General features: G+C 37.2%; 1 protein-coding gene and 1 long non-coding RNA gene across 10 annotated transcripts in view; one reads left to right on the top strand and one right to left on the bottom strand.

Moving 5' to 3' along the window:
- MBNL3 (muscleblind like splicing regulator 3) overlaps positions 1-16,313 on the top strand; it is a 111,500-nt gene extending 95,187 nt beyond the window's left edge. For 6 of the 9 annotated variants that reach the window (XM_055338900.1, XM_055338899.1, XM_055338906.1 and 3 more), the window contains 5 exons: positions 1,833-1,983; positions 3,717-3,752; positions 6,177-6,271; positions 7,252-7,325; positions 9,115-16,313. In XM_055338900.1, the coding sequence (XP_055194875.1) occupies positions 1,833-1,983; positions 3,717-3,752; positions 6,177-6,271; positions 7,252-7,308 (339 nt within the window). In that variant the 3' untranslated portion in view covers positions 7,309-7,325; positions 9,115-16,313. The remainder of the gene's footprint in view (positions 1-1,832; positions 1,984-3,716; positions 3,753-6,176; positions 6,272-7,251; positions 7,326-9,114) is intronic. The other 3 variants (XM_055338901.1, XM_055338902.1, XM_055338903.1) reach the window with 3 other exon arrangements.
- Positions 4,704-16,605, bottom strand: part of LOC129518709 (uncharacterized) — a 122,496-nt gene continuing 110,594 nt past the window's right edge. Inside the window, exon 5 of the long non-coding RNA XR_008666229.1 lies at positions 4,704-5,044. This is a non-coding gene — a long non-coding RNA (uncharacterized LOC129518709). The remainder of the gene's footprint in view (positions 5,045-16,605) is intronic.

Here is a 16,605-nt window from a genome sequence, read left to right as displayed (position 1 = left end):
GAGACATAGGCAGAGGGAGAAGGAGGTTCCCCATGGGGAGCCCAATGCAGGACTCGATCCCAGGACCCTCGGATCATGACCCGAGCCGAAGGCAGACGCTCAACCACTGAGACACCCAGGCACCCCTGCTGATGAGTTCTAAAAAGACTTCACCAAGTGGTTTTTGTCTTAAATTATTTTGAATGAAGGGATTTTAAGCCATGAAAATAACAAGGTATCCAAAATGTTCAATGCAGATTTTAGATTTCCAATTCTTTGATTTTATTGCTGTTGGTGACATATTATTTAGAAGCAGTGTAAGCCTATAATAAAGAAGAGGAAAACAGTAGGCCCTCTAAAAGGAAAGGTTCTCATATGTATGGGGTGTACAAGGAATGGTTTGCTTATACCATTGTGCACCTCTTCCATGCTCGGGCATGGGGCCTTCATATGTATGTGTCTGTTTTCATGATTCAGCTGTGTTTGGTAGGCTACATTTAAGTCAGCCCCAAATTTCCATATAGAGTTAACTATTACCTTCATTGAGTATTTGTGAATATCATATAAAATTCCTTTCTGAGTAACTGATTAGAGTAGAATCTTAGGGGGAAGGCAAGATCGGCCTACCAGAATTGGTTTGAGGTAAGATCAAATAAAGAAGGCTCCTTGAAGAAATGTAAGCTTTCTATATTTTTAAAGATTCAAGAGTTGAAATGCTTGGTAAAAGATTATTTTTTTTTCTGCCTTCTTCATGTTCATGTGCCTAGCTCAGGTTGACTTCATCTCTGCATTTAAAAGCAAAAGAGAAAAAAAAAATAAAAGCAAAAGAGGTGAAGGGTAAATATTTAGTTCCCAAAGGAATATAGAGATAGGTTTAGACTTTGTTATCCATAGGCAAAAGGAGGTCATGGCTTGCCCCCTTTTTGGCATATGGAATGCTAGTCACTCAACACAAGTGTTCCTGTCTCCTTAAGAATTTGGAGCGTACCTAATTCTTGTCGCTGGGGCATGTTTTTTAAATCACGTGTAATTTGCTGACAGAAAAATACAAGTCATGTCAAACTTCTTCAGTGAATCTGACCCAGGAGCAAATTTGACTGGATATAATAAGCACAGTGGGATTTTGAAAGAAGTGTAGACATGAAAGAAGGATTTTAGATTCTAATGCATTTTAGAATTAAACTTGACAAGGACTTAATGAAGCCAGTGGTACATCCCGAAATGCACAGCAAGCATCTACAAATGAGAATTGCACATATTTTGCTATGTTATCTGGGTGAGGCAGGGAGTGGGGAAGAAAATAATTTATTTGCTTTTCCCTTACATGGTAGTTGGGAGAAGCACAGTTCTAGGATTTGGACTTGAAGTCCTTCTATAAATTGGATTTTGTTTTATGGGGCCACAGTATCAGACTCTGACCCCCCGACATCTGTTTTATCACCTATATACCATTGACCTCCTAGATCCATGTTGGAATTTTAACTAGCAAAAATCTCTTTCCTGATGTATCTGTTGCTTCTGCTCATCTCATTGTAATAGATTCATGGGTGAACATCCCTGAGATGTGAATTTTAAGTGATTACTTGCTGGTAAGCTTCAGGTCACATCTTGGCTCAAATGATGAGGTACTTTTTTATTTGCCTAAATGAGTGAAGTTTAAAAACCAGGTTTTTTTTCCCTTGTGTGTTTATTTCCCGTTTTGGACTGAGTACTCATCTAGCAAATTGCTCAGTGGATAGGATACCCTTGCAGAGGTTTCCAGGGCCACACGTTATCTAACTGCTGCTTGCTTGCTTTGAGTACCTGTTTTTCTTTTCTCTGGTACTATTTATTAATCCATCCCTCCCTCACAGGCCCTGCAGCCTGGTACGCTTCAACTGATACCAAAGAGATCAGCACTTGAAAAGACCAATGGTGCCACCCCGGTCTTTAACCCCAATGTTTTCCACTGCCAGCAGGCTCTGGCTAACCTGCAGCTCCCACAGCCGGCATTTATCCCTACAGGTGAGAACAGGGCTCTGGGCACTGTCAGTTTAGCCATGTTGTGCATGTATACATAGGGCACATGAGCTGCCCAAGAGTTTTTATGGGAGAACTGTCAACAGGTGTTTGGGTTGGAAATACAACAAGGCAGTTGTACTTGATCTGCTCATCTATAGAACCAAATTTTTCTATGATTCCTCAAAAGTAACGATTTGAAATCAAACTAGGAAAATCTGTCAACATTTTTCTTAAAAGCATTTCTCAGCTTTTGCTTCTGATGAATGTTTCACTTGGTTCAGTCTCAAACTAATTCCTTGACTCTTAGGTATCCCCTTAAAAGACACTGGTTAGGGCAGCCCGGGTGGCTCAGCAGTTTGGTGCCGCCTTCGGTCCAGGGCATGATCCTGGAGACCGGAGATCAAGTCCCATGTCAGGCTCCCTGCATGGAGCCTGCTTCTCCCTCTGCCTGTGTCTCTGCCTCTCTCTCTTTCTCTGTGTCTCTCATGAATAAATAAGTAAAATCTTTAAAAAAATAAATAAATAAATAAAAGACACTGGTTACCCCTCAAAAAAAATGTTTCCTAGCTTCAGCATTGTAAAAACATGTAATTTATATATCTTCAATATGCCAAAGACAGTTATAATAAAACTACCCTCGAACTTATAGTGGTTATAAGACAGTATAGTTTATGTGATATATATATATGTATGTATGTATATATACGTACATATCACACACACACACATATATCACATACTTTTAGCCTTTAACTCTTAAATACCAGTTAATATTTAAAATACAGCAGTTTATCATATTTTCCTGATACTAGCAGGATATTTTGTTACCTTCAACATTCAAATGTATGTAATAGCATAACAGTTTTGTACCAAATTGAATAGAAAATTCTGCTCAAATAAATATCATATATGAGGAGAAATACTTTTCTTCCTGTGGTTCAATACTTTAAGAATGAGCATAGAGTCTCTTAGGAATAAATTGAAAATACTAACCACTGAGCGTACAATAGATTTTTTTTTACCAGAATCATAAATGCCCCAGTTTGGAAGCCATTATTAAATGAAACTGACATGCTTTCAAATTAGTTTAGAAAGCCTTATTAATTACGTAAACATAGCGAACACATGGTATTGTATACCTATACTTGAAAACACCCAGTGGTTAATGGATAAATTGATTAGCTAATTAATTTAGAAAGCCATAAAAAGCCAGTCTTTAGTTAACTAACCACAGTAGTTCTTTATTTAAAAAACACAATTTTTAAATCTTTAGACTTCTTTTGCTGGAGATGGCTAATTTAAAGTCTAGATTTAGGAGCCAAATGTCAGAAGCATCCCTTTCCCCTTAATTAATAGCAAAATTAAAACCTGTCAGGCTTAGCACCCCCTCTTGATGGGAAGCCTATTTGCCCGTGCCTAGCAAAGTTCATGGTCGTGATGTGGAGGAGGCTGTGTTAATGTGACCAAAATAAAATTGCAGTTTAAATGAGGTAATTCCTTTAAAGAAAAATTATGGTCATTTTTATACCTAAGAGTCCAAGAATTACTTTGATTACCTGGGTTGGGGAGCTTGAAACTAAGCTGTAATTGTAAGCATGGAGTTTACTGGATTTGCATGTGCTCGTTAATTAATATTGCAAAGAATATCTTTCTAGATAAAAATTATTTCTCTCCGTAAAGATTTAATAATGAAATCTCTCTCCTTTACTTTTCACGCTTTTCTGCATGGTGTACAGGGCCAATACTGTGCATGGCACCCGCTTCAAGTGTTGGTAGGTTTTGTATGAACATTCTCACCTTTTTCTAATCTGAAAAAAGTATTTCTCTGTTATGACTGTGAAAGAGAGTGACTGGGTGATGTGGCTCATGGGCCACCAGCTTGGGAGGAGGGGGCATATGGAAAGAGTCGGGGCATGATGAGGAGAGAAAACAGCAGGTAAAGAAGCTTGGAAAATGTTATTGGGGTCTACCATTGCCAAATGGAAGGCTGAGCATATTTATGACAAAAGTTTCAAGAAGCTTTTTTTTCCTCTGGTTTCACCACTATGGCTACCAGACCTTCCCCTCTTCCTACCATTATAATGCAAATATGTCATGATTGGAATAATTTATACATACAGATGATATAGAAAACCAGTTGCATTGTGAAGTGTGAGCAGGTTAGGGTACTCCGTCCCAAATAAGAAGAAAATAAGAGAATTCTGCACTTTATGTATTTTAAAGTATCACCAAGCATTCCCCCCTCCAAAGTTATCTAGAAGATCTAAATCATTCAATACTCACATGTTGACAAAGGAGGAGTTATGCAAAGCTAGGGCATTCTGTAGTGTTATGTGATGAATTCTGTGGCATTCTAGGATGCAGTGTCATGTGCGTGGAACCCAGGCACAACAGAATGATTGTATGTGATTATTCATGATCACTTACACACAGATCCTTCAATTAGTCACCAATACAATCTGGTAGCCATCTCAAGACCATTTTTCTGTTACTAATACTGAAGAAGACAAGAAAGAGTCTTGTTTTCATTATAGGAGTTCTTGGCTCCTACAGTCCATGGGCACAGACCGGAGGAAAGTAGCTCTGTTTGATAGAGGGAAGAGTTACCCCACCATACCCACCCCTACCCGTGTCCTATCAGTCCAGTGCTTTTCATCATTTTTGGAAGTTGACCACAGCTTGGCCTCCATCCTGTTGGTTGACCAGAGTAGATGCAGATCCCAAAAGGGCCAAACAGGTTTATTGAGATAAAACAGAAGGTCAGAATAACAACCACATAGTAGTAGCAGTCAAAGACAGAGGCAGGGGGTGAACCCTGGTTATGAGGCGAGGCCTCTGCTATTGAGGGATTGGCTGTCCCCTGTAGGAAGTAAAAACATTTCCACCTGATCCTAACAGGAGCATCATATGCATATGATTAGAACAGACTTCTGCAAGTTGGTGAAATGTATCTCTGTCTTCGCATTTTGTGACTCTCCTCCCCTGTCTTTTCACCTAACAGCTCTGTGTAGGAATGCAAACTGCACGCTTCCGTGGCACTGCTTCCTGCATAGTTGCTGTGGTCCTAGAGGGAAAACAAGAGTGTTTTTAGAATCGGCATGTGATCCAATAATGGATGTCTATAAGTAATGTGTAACTGGACACATAAGAGATCACTATGGGATTTCTGTTAATCACCATATGGGGCACATTTGTGATTTCTGTGACATTGTGTATATTGATTTTTCTTTCTCCATGCCATTTGCTTTCTCTGTAGACTTCAGAAAATCTGAATTCAGTGGATGTAGACATAAATTATTACATATGCATGCTCACCATTCACACAGTACCATTCGCACATTAATTCCTTAATTTGCTTTCCAAAATGAGCTAGAAATGAGAAAAGCATCCAAAAAGCTTTTAAAATGAGGTAGAAACTAGAAAGGGCAAAAGAAAATATCCTGAAACAGGCATTATAGCTGCTAGTCATACTGCCATCACTTTATTAATTGCAATGAAGACAAGATTTTGTCAGATATTTAGTAGGAAGTGCTGCCATGTGTGTGTTTGATGAATAGCCTAGATTTCCAAGGGATTTGCCAGAGACATACTTAAAAACCTCCACTGTATTCTTCATATCTGCTTCCCCATCATATACCCACCAATAAAACTGCCAATTTTTTTTTTGCATGTAGATCAGGTAAGTATACCTGTGGCTGTCTCTTGGTACCTGACAATATAGTGACCATGCTCAAGTCTCTTAGGTTACTGAAGCCAAACACCAATTCACACTTCCCTACCTACATTTCAAATGTGCAACCCAGTCACTTGTCTGCTCAGCAAGGTGTTCCTATAGCCAGCCTTGGTAAAATCAGATTTTGTCATATGTGCTCATCATAACCCCTTCTGAAAATTTGGCCTTTTAAGTCAACTATATAATGGGATTCTGATAAACAACTAACTGTTGAGAATGATTCCATTTTCCTTAATGGTAACTATAATTGGCTTTCCCCTTTCTCTTTTTAAATTTTTCCCCCTTCCACGCTGTGTTGCTTTGCACTGACTGTGATTGCATGTTGCACCCTGGTGTGTCCATCACGATGATGTCACATGGCTTGTTGCTGTGATACCTACCACGCCCCATCCCATCGTTTATGTCATGGTTGTGTAAATTCTCCACCCTCCCATGTGTTGCTCCCATGGTTTCCTACTGAAAGTGCCCATGATGCACGGCGCAACTCCTACCACTGTGTCTGCAGCAACACCACCTGCTACCAGCGTTCCCTTCGCTGCAACAGCTACAGGCAATCAGGTTTGGCCATTTATTTTACCTGTTCAGACCTAAATAACTACCGTGTGTTGGTAAGGCACAGTATATGCTTTTGGGATTGGCAAGATACATTGATCCCTATTCCTGTTTGTTTCCTAAGCAGTCGTTACATTTAGAATTTCTGGTCTTGTTTATACTCTAAGGGGTGTATCTGCCACCCATCCTGAGGTGCATTGGCAGTTTTCTCATTTTAATCAGTTACCAGAGGTCGCTCTTCATATGTCATATTCACAGTTGTCACTGTCAAACCAATCCTCAAACACATATACTAAGTACTCCTTAAATGCTTCCCCATTGATCAAGAGAAGAATTTATTTTATTTTACTACCCTTTTTTTTTTGGTTATTCCATTTTAACTTGCACTTGGTACAATCATCACCTTTTACCTTCAGGTCTGCTGGAAAGAAAGCCAGATAACACACTTCTTTCCAGCACACAGATACCTTTATCATTACCCTGTGATGACATCAAAGATGTCACACTGACACTCTGACACTCGGTGACACTCATCGGTGACATCAGAGATCTCACACTGACATTAGATGTGCCTGTGTTATTGTGATTTTCATTTGCTTTAAGGTATTTACAGGCAGAGTCCAAAGACAAATTTTAAATTGGGAGAGAGTCTCAAAATTGTAATGAGATACATAAAATAATCATCATGTAATGTGAGGGCTGTTTTGCCTTATTAAGGTGGTAACCATGCTTCAAGACTACACATTCCACAGCTGCTTCAATTACCATGATAACCACACAGCACGTAGAGCATTAATCCACTGGGGGAATAAGCCACATTCGAATCTGTGCTTTGCAAAATTAACTATTAGTGGATATGGTTAATAAGTCTAAATTTTTCTGTGAAATTGATTATGATTTTTAATTACCATGTCCAAACAGTGAACAAAATAAATGGGATTCTCTCAAGAAACTATTTTAATCTAAAATCTTTTTTACTACTATAGATAACCCCATTATCAATAGATGAACTGAATAGCAGCATGTTTGTTTCACAGATGTAGAAGTTACCAGTAGAACAGTAAGTTTTTTTAAGTATTCATATGAATAATATTTATAGGTTATATCTTTTATTTACACAATTACATTTGCTAAAGGCTTTGGTAAATATTTTCATTAATAGGCGTGCTTATAACTTAGAGCTTGAGTTAAGCATTTTAAATTTTCCAAATTGAGATGTGGGAAGCAAATAAGTAACTTTTTCTATGAAAAATGACAGCTGGTACTATATTTTCCCAAGAGCTTACAAATTCTGAAATGTTTTCCTGTTATTAAAGGAGGTTGATTTGTCAGCCCACGACACAGATCACTTTTGAATATTAATTCTTTAACACTTTTCTAGCTTCGTTTTTTTTTTTGTCCTTGTTGAAGTAAAGCAAAGTAATTTTGTTGGTCTGACTATGATGAATATCTTAAAGTCACTCAGGAATATGCTACTCCCATGATGTTGTAAAAGATCGTGCTTTTTACACTCTGCCATTTTGTGTTGTTTACCATGTAAGTCTATCAGAAATGCTCCAGCTGTTTTGAATTTTTGAGTGACATAATTTAGTAATGTAATCATTCTCCTTCAAATCGTGGCTTTAAAAAAAAAAACCCAACAACTGTTGTTGGATTCCTCTTACCCCACCACCCACACCTTTGAACCTTTAATCTCCTGTTTGCCTAGTCCAGAGCCAGACAGAGCACACACTTAATTTGAGCAGTACTTCATTTGGAAAATGTGACTTTTCAAGCCACTTCAGACTCCTAGGTATCTTAATTAATTAACAATAGGGACTTACTAAACAAGTGTATGAATTCTGAATTGCATCTATTCATCAATGAAAGTTTGAAGTTCTCACAACTGGAGCGTTTCATTTAATTGATGGAGGTGATGGTTCTGTTCACTTGACAGACTGGTTCCCCAGAACCTCGCCCAGCATGCAAACTCTGTCCTGGACAGAGCCTATAGCTGACTGCATATTAGACAAACAAGCCTTTTCAATCATAAGGAATGTTTTAAAGAGACCCCTTTGAGTACACAGAATAACTGAAGTAGCTATAAATTGAAATTGTATCCAGGAGTATCATTTGGGATAGCAGCAACTTGGAATTAGCATCAAACATGAGAATATGGGTTTTGCAAATACTTGCCCGATTCTCATGGGCTACTTTACATTAAGGTAAACAAAAGTCCCGTACAATGATAAACTTTCCAATAGAACATATTTGAGGGGATTCCTTTTTGCTATATTCCACTAGAAAATTTAAACATATTTGGCACACCATAATCACTTCCACATGTAACAGATGTTGAAAATTTCTCCAAAGTTCAGCAACATAATTTTGTAAAATACTGTATACCTAGATTTCACACCTTGGCTATTCCTACCTGGTCCGAAACATCCAGATTAAAAAGTTTAAAGTGTGTTTAACATTTGCATATTTCACAATGGTTGGTATCAAACGTGTGTTCTCAACATATGTTTGAAGGAAGTTGAAGGAAGTGGGTAGATGGGTGGAGGCTTATCAATACGTTGAGGCATTATGTGGATGATGCCTTAATCTACTGAGCATATCTCCGTTAACTTAGGGCGATTCTGTGCACTAGCACTCAGTGAGAACCATAAACTGTCATACTATATAACTCTTTGTGACCCTTTCCAACAGCCCCATTTTCACAAATGTAGAATATGAAACTTAGAGTGGGGAGTATATTGGCAGTTCGCATACATAAGTGGCACAAGAAGCCAGTATCCCGACTCCTACTTCCATGACTCCTTAATATTTCTCATTCTTTCTCTCCTTTTTTGTTTTTGCCATTTCAGTTGAAATTCTGAACAACAGAGTTACGGAGTATCAAGATCTCTCTGTGAGAACCTCCATATGGCCTTTCTATATATATTCTCATAGGTCCTCTTCTACCAACGCAACAATAAGTATGGTGCGGTCAATATATTAAACAAAGTGCACATATCAACACATTCAAAGAAAAACAGTGAAGCGTTAACCAGTCAACAGAGGTGTTAAAACATGAATAGAAAATTAATAACTACCACTTATCTAATTTGAATTAGTAGGTAGAACACGACCATAAAGTTTTGTAGTTTGTTGCATTATTCTTTGTGATTTTCCAATAACCGTTATGCTGAGTGAATCTCCACTGTGCATTCTTGGTGGGTAAATGTTTGTCTGTTTTGAAGTGTTACCTTACTGTTTTGTTTACACAATAGTCTGTTGGGTTGATTTAGAATGTAACAAATGTATCCAGTACCATTTTCCCCACTATTGTATCTATTGTGGTGTGGTGTGGTGTGTTAGATTTTTACATACTATAGTGTTTTCCTCTAGATGTGTGGTGTTAGATTTCAAGTAAAATATTATTAATGGGAAACAGAAATATCTGTGTTTGAAAAACATGACAGATTAATGTTAATATGCTTTCTCCCTCTTTAGAAAATTTCTGTAGGTTTCTTATGGCAGACATTCAAAAGACCTCACTTTTGAGTGTGCACAAAACCTGTTCATAAATATGCATCTAATACCTGCAGATCTGACCTTGCATAATACAATCACGTGCCTAGGTTTTTTGGGGGAGAGAGAAATAAATACTCACCAAAAAAACCCCAGAGAACTTCTTAAAATATGAAGCTCTAGTCTCACTCCTTAAAAAGCTTGCAAAATTGCAATTTACCCTTAAATGAATTTCTCAGCATTTATGTAAAACGCCCATTACATTTTTCTGTGGTTCAAGGATCCTATCTCCTAGGTTGAGTGTCTAAAGCTGAGCCACTTGTCAACTTTAGCTGAAAATTGGTACTTGGAGGCTTAAAGGTATGCTAATTGTAGGTTCTAAATTAAACAGGGAGGTGGAGGCATGAAGGTAGTTTTCATGTTTTGGAGGAAAATGTGTGAAAACCATTGCAATGCAACCTTTTTCACAAGTGCCATTCTGTGAATGAAAATGGCTAGTGCTCTTTAGACTACTCTTTGAATAATAAGACGCAATCTTGCAAAAGTCAGGGTGAAAGAGAATTGGTTCCAAGTGAGGCCTTTCCTCCCCAAATGGACAGTCTTCTCCACTGATCACAGTTGGAGCAGAAGTATATAGGTTTGGAGAAATGGTGGGAGTGGGGAGAGGGGGTAGGAAGGCATGTAAAAGTATTTTTTGATTTACTTAAAATTTCTAGGAAGGCTGTCCACAGTTGTCTTTAGCTTCAGTTCAACCAAATTTCCAGTTCCGTTGAACACTTCGTGAAGGAGCGAGCGCCTGTGTCAAGTGTTGCCCTTCCCAGACTTTATTAACAACAGAGTCATAGCATAACCAAACCATTTTTTGTCTCTTCATTTAGATTTGTTTTATATGTATTTGAAAATGATAATAGAGAGGTTTTCATTAAAGTTACTATTGTTAGTGCTGAACCATATGATATTTCACATCAACTTAGATTTAATATTTTCTACTATATATTCTCTTGCTAGAAAGCATACAGTCATCAAATTTAATATGTATAGCAGGTTTGTTTCCCTTCACGAAAATAACAAGCAAAGAGAAAATCAGATTTAGGATACCTTAAGCTGGCTAGCAGTGTTTAATCACAGAACAGTGGAGTTGGCACAACCTTTTGACAATTGATGAAACTGAGGCCCGGGACATGTGACCTGCCCACAGCTACCTAATCCATTCTGTAATCGGTGGCAGTCAGACCCAGAAAAATCTCCCAACTTTCATTACTTCCTCTGTTTCGCATTGTCTGTGTTTCAGAACATTTGAGACTCCATTCCAAAGCAGATCCACTTCGCTTAGCAAAAAATTAGCTGTTTGGTAGTTGGTATCCTGTTGTTCTTAATGATCAATCCTATATCATGATCATCAGTAATTTCTAAATGGTCTTGGCTTGCATCAAGACATTGTCATCTGTTAACAGTATTGCCTGGAGTGAGAGAACAAGAAGTGTCCTGACTTTGACCTGTTGATTCCTTGAACCACTTAATTTCTGTTTCCCAAAATCTTAATGTTGTTAGAGAAGAAAGTAGAATATGCCTTTGTGAAATTGCTTGTGTATAGAACTGAGTTTTGTCTAACCTGTGCCAATGCCTCTCCAGAAGGGCAGAGCTAATCACACAAATCCAGGAAGGATGCACCTGAGCTAGTTTGGTGTCTTCCTTTAAGGTGATAGAGATGTCTTCAGTGCAAAATGAACTCTTTTGCATAGCTAGATGTTTTCATACAACGTACTGTCTCATTTAACCTTTTAACCTTCTAATGAAGATGTTACATAGACAATAAGCCCAGAGTAGTACGGTGGTTTTTGTGATGCTCTGAGTACTGGAAGACAGCAGTAATGACTTATTTTTTAGTAAGAGGTTTAGTGAAGGATATTCAGGGTAGTTGTAGTTTCAGTGCCACAATATTTGATATTGCTGGCATTTTAACAGTTACTTTGTTAAGTGAATTTAAAGAAAGAAAATTCAAAGCACTAACGTTTCGATCAGATGCAAAAGAACGTCAACAAAAATGCAATTTTAAGATAGCACTCTTTAAACGAGTTGTGCAATGAATGACTTACTCAAATTCTCTTTATTCAAGAAAAGAAAAGAAGAAAGGAGAGTCATTAGACTATAAATTTCCAGTTAAAAAGCCAAGTCACAAACTAATCAGTGACTCTAAACAACAATTTACTGGATGAAGTGTATATATAAAATTCTAACCACTTGTGATTCTTAGTTAACATTTTATAAGCTTTGTATTTTACAAGGACTTCTATTCTTATTTATCCAAAATTATTGTTTTTGTCCATTTCTTTCAGCCTTTTGCAAAAATAGGCAAGAGTCCTGAAACTTGGATAAAACAGGTCAGGTATACAGAGAAAATAATCTAAAAGTATCTGTTAAGAGGGTTTTAGTAGTATCAAAATTTTTTTTGTTAAAAAGGTACTATGTGAACAGAAGTATATTTTAAAAGAGGGATTAAGATGAAATTAAAACCAAATGGATTCATAAAATTGCTATTTGAATACAGTATTTACTTTTGCAATCGGAGCATGATTCTGTAGCCAGTTATTGCATTTCATCTCACTTGTCTAGACCAGAGTCTAATTTGTAGTTCATTCTCATGTGAAAAGCCATCTTCTCCCTCCTCCATCAACCTTCACCATCCGTTTTTGAACATACGAAAGCACTTTGATCTTGCCGTTAAGTGTTGTCCTACACCGTTAGGCTGTGTTCACTAAAGTTCTGACTTATTTTAGTCTGTAGGGTAGGATGTAATGCACAGAATGATTAGAAACTAGAATCTTCTTTCTTTTTGCCTTCTCCATTTCTACACACATTGAAATAGAAGAGGAGAAATACAATTTCCCAGTTCTGTTGAATAGATGTAGGATGATAGTGGCCTCATTTTTAATTTCACCAGTGCCTGTCAAAGGCACCAGAATGAATAGTATCTAAAAGAGTATCACAACTTTTTTGCAAACTTAGTTGATAGCATCATCAAACTGTAGATAATAATTACGAATATAGGTTTGGAGCACCAAGTCACTAATTGGTGCCATGTCCTTTGTTTTTCTCTTTAGTTTTTAAGGTTTTTATTTTACTACATTTTTATATTTCTAAGTAACTAATTCAGGAGAGTTAGAGAAAAGTTTTAAGATTTTACTACATGTACTCAACCCACCTAGATAGGTTCTAAACTGACACCGGCGTATAACAAGATATAGATTATAGTCCGTGTAACTATTCTTTACACTTCACAGTTTAAGAACAAACTTAACTTTATATATGAATAATAATTTTTAACTAATTATATTTAGTCGTTGCTTTAGCAACAAAACTACAACATGGCTACCTTTAGACACATTGTTTTTGTTTATCGTTTTGGTTTTTTTTTTTTTTGCTGTTAATTTTACTTGTAAACTATACATGGTTTTTGACAGTATGACCATATAGAAGATACAGCTCAAAACTCAGAGAATAGATATGGCTGAATTTTTCTTTAAGCCCAAATCGCCAGGTGAAAGCTGAATTTGTGTCCTTATGTGACTTTTTGATCAAAAAGTTTACAACACATGGATTCTAGAGTCAGGCTTTATAGCTTAATGGAATTTGTTGTGTGGATAGGGTTGTTCCACAGTATTTAGACTTCAAAACATGATCGTTGCCTTTATAACCTATTCCCTGACCTTTTTTCATAACATTTTTTATTCCAAATTACTCTATGCACAAGGCATAGCTATCACTACAAAAAATTGTCTCTTCTGGAATCATATACCACCAATACATCCAAATGAGGATTAAAGAATGATAGAAGTGTATTTTAGAATTAATTTCCATTTGTAAAACCATGCAGAAAGATACTGTGGAATGACCCCTTGACAGTGTTTGAGAGACATATGCTGCAGTTCATTGATGGTCTCAGTTAGGGTGCGACAGTGTGAGACACACCTTTTTTGCACTTATGTACATAGTCCATGAATGCTATGCTTGGAGCTTTTTTTTTTTAATATAAGAGATCTGTGATAATAGCGGAAATGTTAGGAAGATAGAGTTGTTCCTAAAGCCTTGAGAAGGAGGGGAGTTTTGCTAGAAGACTTAATTAACTAAAGCATGGTGTCGCTTTGCTGTTGGGGAGGCTTTCTGGTTTGCTACGGTTCACCAAAAGAGAAGACTGGTAACAGGTAACAGGTCACCTTCAGCTCACCAAAGAGCAAAGGTCCTTCATCTTTTAGCAAGACCAGTAGCAAAGATTGTTTGCCTTTTAGATTCATCTCCATTGTAAACACACACACATGCACACACCAGGCAGGTTTCTGGCAAAGGTTTTGTTTTTTTCAAAGGTTGCAAGCAGTGAGATGCCCTGTAAGTTGACAGAAAATGACCAATTGAGATGTATCAGTTACATCAACTAATATCCACTTAAGTGACAATCAAAGAATTAACATTCACCACTACTTCCCCTTTAAAATTCAGATCCCAAAACCCATTGGCAACCATTGAGAGACTGAATTTTACAGTTAAGTATGGCCAGCATGAGGCATTTTGTTGCCTCCAACAAAAGAAAAAAAGTGCTTCTGGCACTTTATAAATGGCTTTATTTACCTTATACCTATTGAATGGAAACTGTTTTTGACTTGCCCCTACCAGATTAGAAAGTGCTTTACTCTGCCACTACAGCCTCCCACTGTTTTAACTCAACAGGAGAGAACCAGCCCAAATCTCACATATGTAGGAGCTGGAAAAGAATGTTTCAATCAGACCATCTCTGTGGATTCTAGCTCCCTGATCATCTACCATTCACCATTTAACTTTTTGTTGCCTCTGGGCAATGAGGTTAGAAAGGTGTAAGGATAGGTCACCACTGGTAAATTGAGTCCTTCACATCCTGGGGGCGTGTCGCCCTTGCCTTGGAGAAGGAACCCATCTTGGGATCAGGGGAGTTGGTATTAGTATCACTATCCATTTTGATGGTCTCACAGAGACGGAAAAATAAGCCAGAGCCAGAAAGTAATCCAAGCCTTACAGTTGTCCAATAGCTCAGGGCCAGTTGATTGGAAATTTCTCTTCCCTGCCTACCCCGCCTTCAGCCCTCAATCAGAGTCAGCTGCACAACTAACAGCCTGACCATCTGACCAGCATTTCCACCAGTACAAAATGTCAGCATTCATGCATTCTGTAGTTAGGAACTCCAATTTCAACCTCATCACCAATGTATTTGCCCAGCTTACCCCATGTCCTTGTGTTGGTATTTCCCTGTGAATCTATGAGCCACAAGAATATATTTTCATAAGGACAAGAGAAGTATAAAATTTTAAGTGAAGAAGAATCGCCTATAAAATAGTAAAAATGAACTTAGAAGCATCACAGAAGATAACCAATTAGCTGATGGCATGTTGTACATGCTGACAGCCACTGGGTCACCCTCTTTGGAGCTTAAACACAGTGGCTGTGTTTCAGTGAGTCAAATTAGAGAATGAAGCATAACAAAACATGAATGACTTGAGGCCAAAAAGGGACCTCTTTAAACCCGGGAAAGGGCTTGGTTTGACTAATTCATACACTTTCCAGCTCCTCTACTTGATCTTGCCTAGAAAATAATCACCCATTCATACTCCAAAGCAGGATGATGCCAGAGAAATTTTATCTTTAGACAGGACCTATCCTCAATTATAGCATCCTGAAAAGGAAAGAAATGTATCACTGTGGACTACATCACAACTATTTGAAGGTATTGCAGAAATTCTCACTAGTCACCTTCTACATCATATTACTTTAATCTTTAAAAAAGTACCTATATAACAAGACTGAAAAGTAACCCAACTTTAGGCCATGCTCTTTTTCCCAAAACACACAACCAAAAGATTTATCTAACATAGAACTGCATGGATGCAAAGCTTTATTTCTGTATACAGATGCTATCTGTTCATAATGGAAACCAAATTATTCTGTTGCTCTTTTGTGTCTAGCAGTTGAGAGAATGATATGACCATCATATCGTTGGGTTCTGGGGTTGCCCTTTTCAAAATCAATTTCCTTGTATTATTGTTGTTGCTTCTTTAATTATTAGCAAATGAACCAGTTTGTTATCATACCCCTAAATTACAGTCATTCAAATTTTAAGAAAAGATGTTCCTAAATGTACTCCCTTTTTAAGGGATAACTTTGTGTGTTTATATAACAATCCAGTACAATGTAGAAAATGAAGCATGTATTTGGGACAGAAGAATGTCAGTTTAAAACTACCTGTGGATGAGAAAATTATTTGCCCTGTGCAACAATTATAAATTTAATAATGACCATGATGTTTCACAGATATAAAAACTCTTCCCATCATATTTTGCCTGCAAGATGCAATGGCTCATTCCCTCAACTGCTATTATTAGGGTAGATGGTTTGATTTTTTTTTTCTCCCCAAGTTATAGTGCTGTACTGCTTGTTTGTGTTTAGAAATGTGCATTATGCAACTCATTTTAGTATGCTACTTCCGTGTTTTTGTTTTTGGTTCTTTTAATAAAATGTGTAAATTTCATGATTCTGTCTTTTTTTATGAATCCATATTCACGCATTAAGAGTTTACTTAAAAGCTATTCCTGTTCTAGTATATTAATCCTCAAATTTAGTAATTCTAATATAAAATTTAAATTTGTGATTTGGTCCCAAGTTCTACTTCATACATAGAAGAAATGCATTTCCAATTATACCTGCAGTATTATGAATTATATAGATAATACATTCATTGTATTAGATGTATTATTCCTCTGATATTGAAGTTACTAACACAAGAAAGGCACATTTGTATTTTAGTAAAAGAGAACTCAACATTT

Source organism: Nyctereutes procyonoides, unplaced genomic scaffold (assembly GCF_905146905.1).
Source record: "Nyctereutes procyonoides isolate TBG_1078 unplaced genomic scaffold, NYPRO_anot_genome, whole genome shotgun sequence".
In the NCBI taxonomy this organism is placed as follows: Eukaryota; Metazoa; Chordata; class Mammalia; order Carnivora; family Canidae; genus Nyctereutes; species Nyctereutes procyonoides.
The sequence above is the reverse complement of the archived record's forward strand: the minus strand, read 5'-3'. Positions and strand labels throughout refer to the sequence as shown.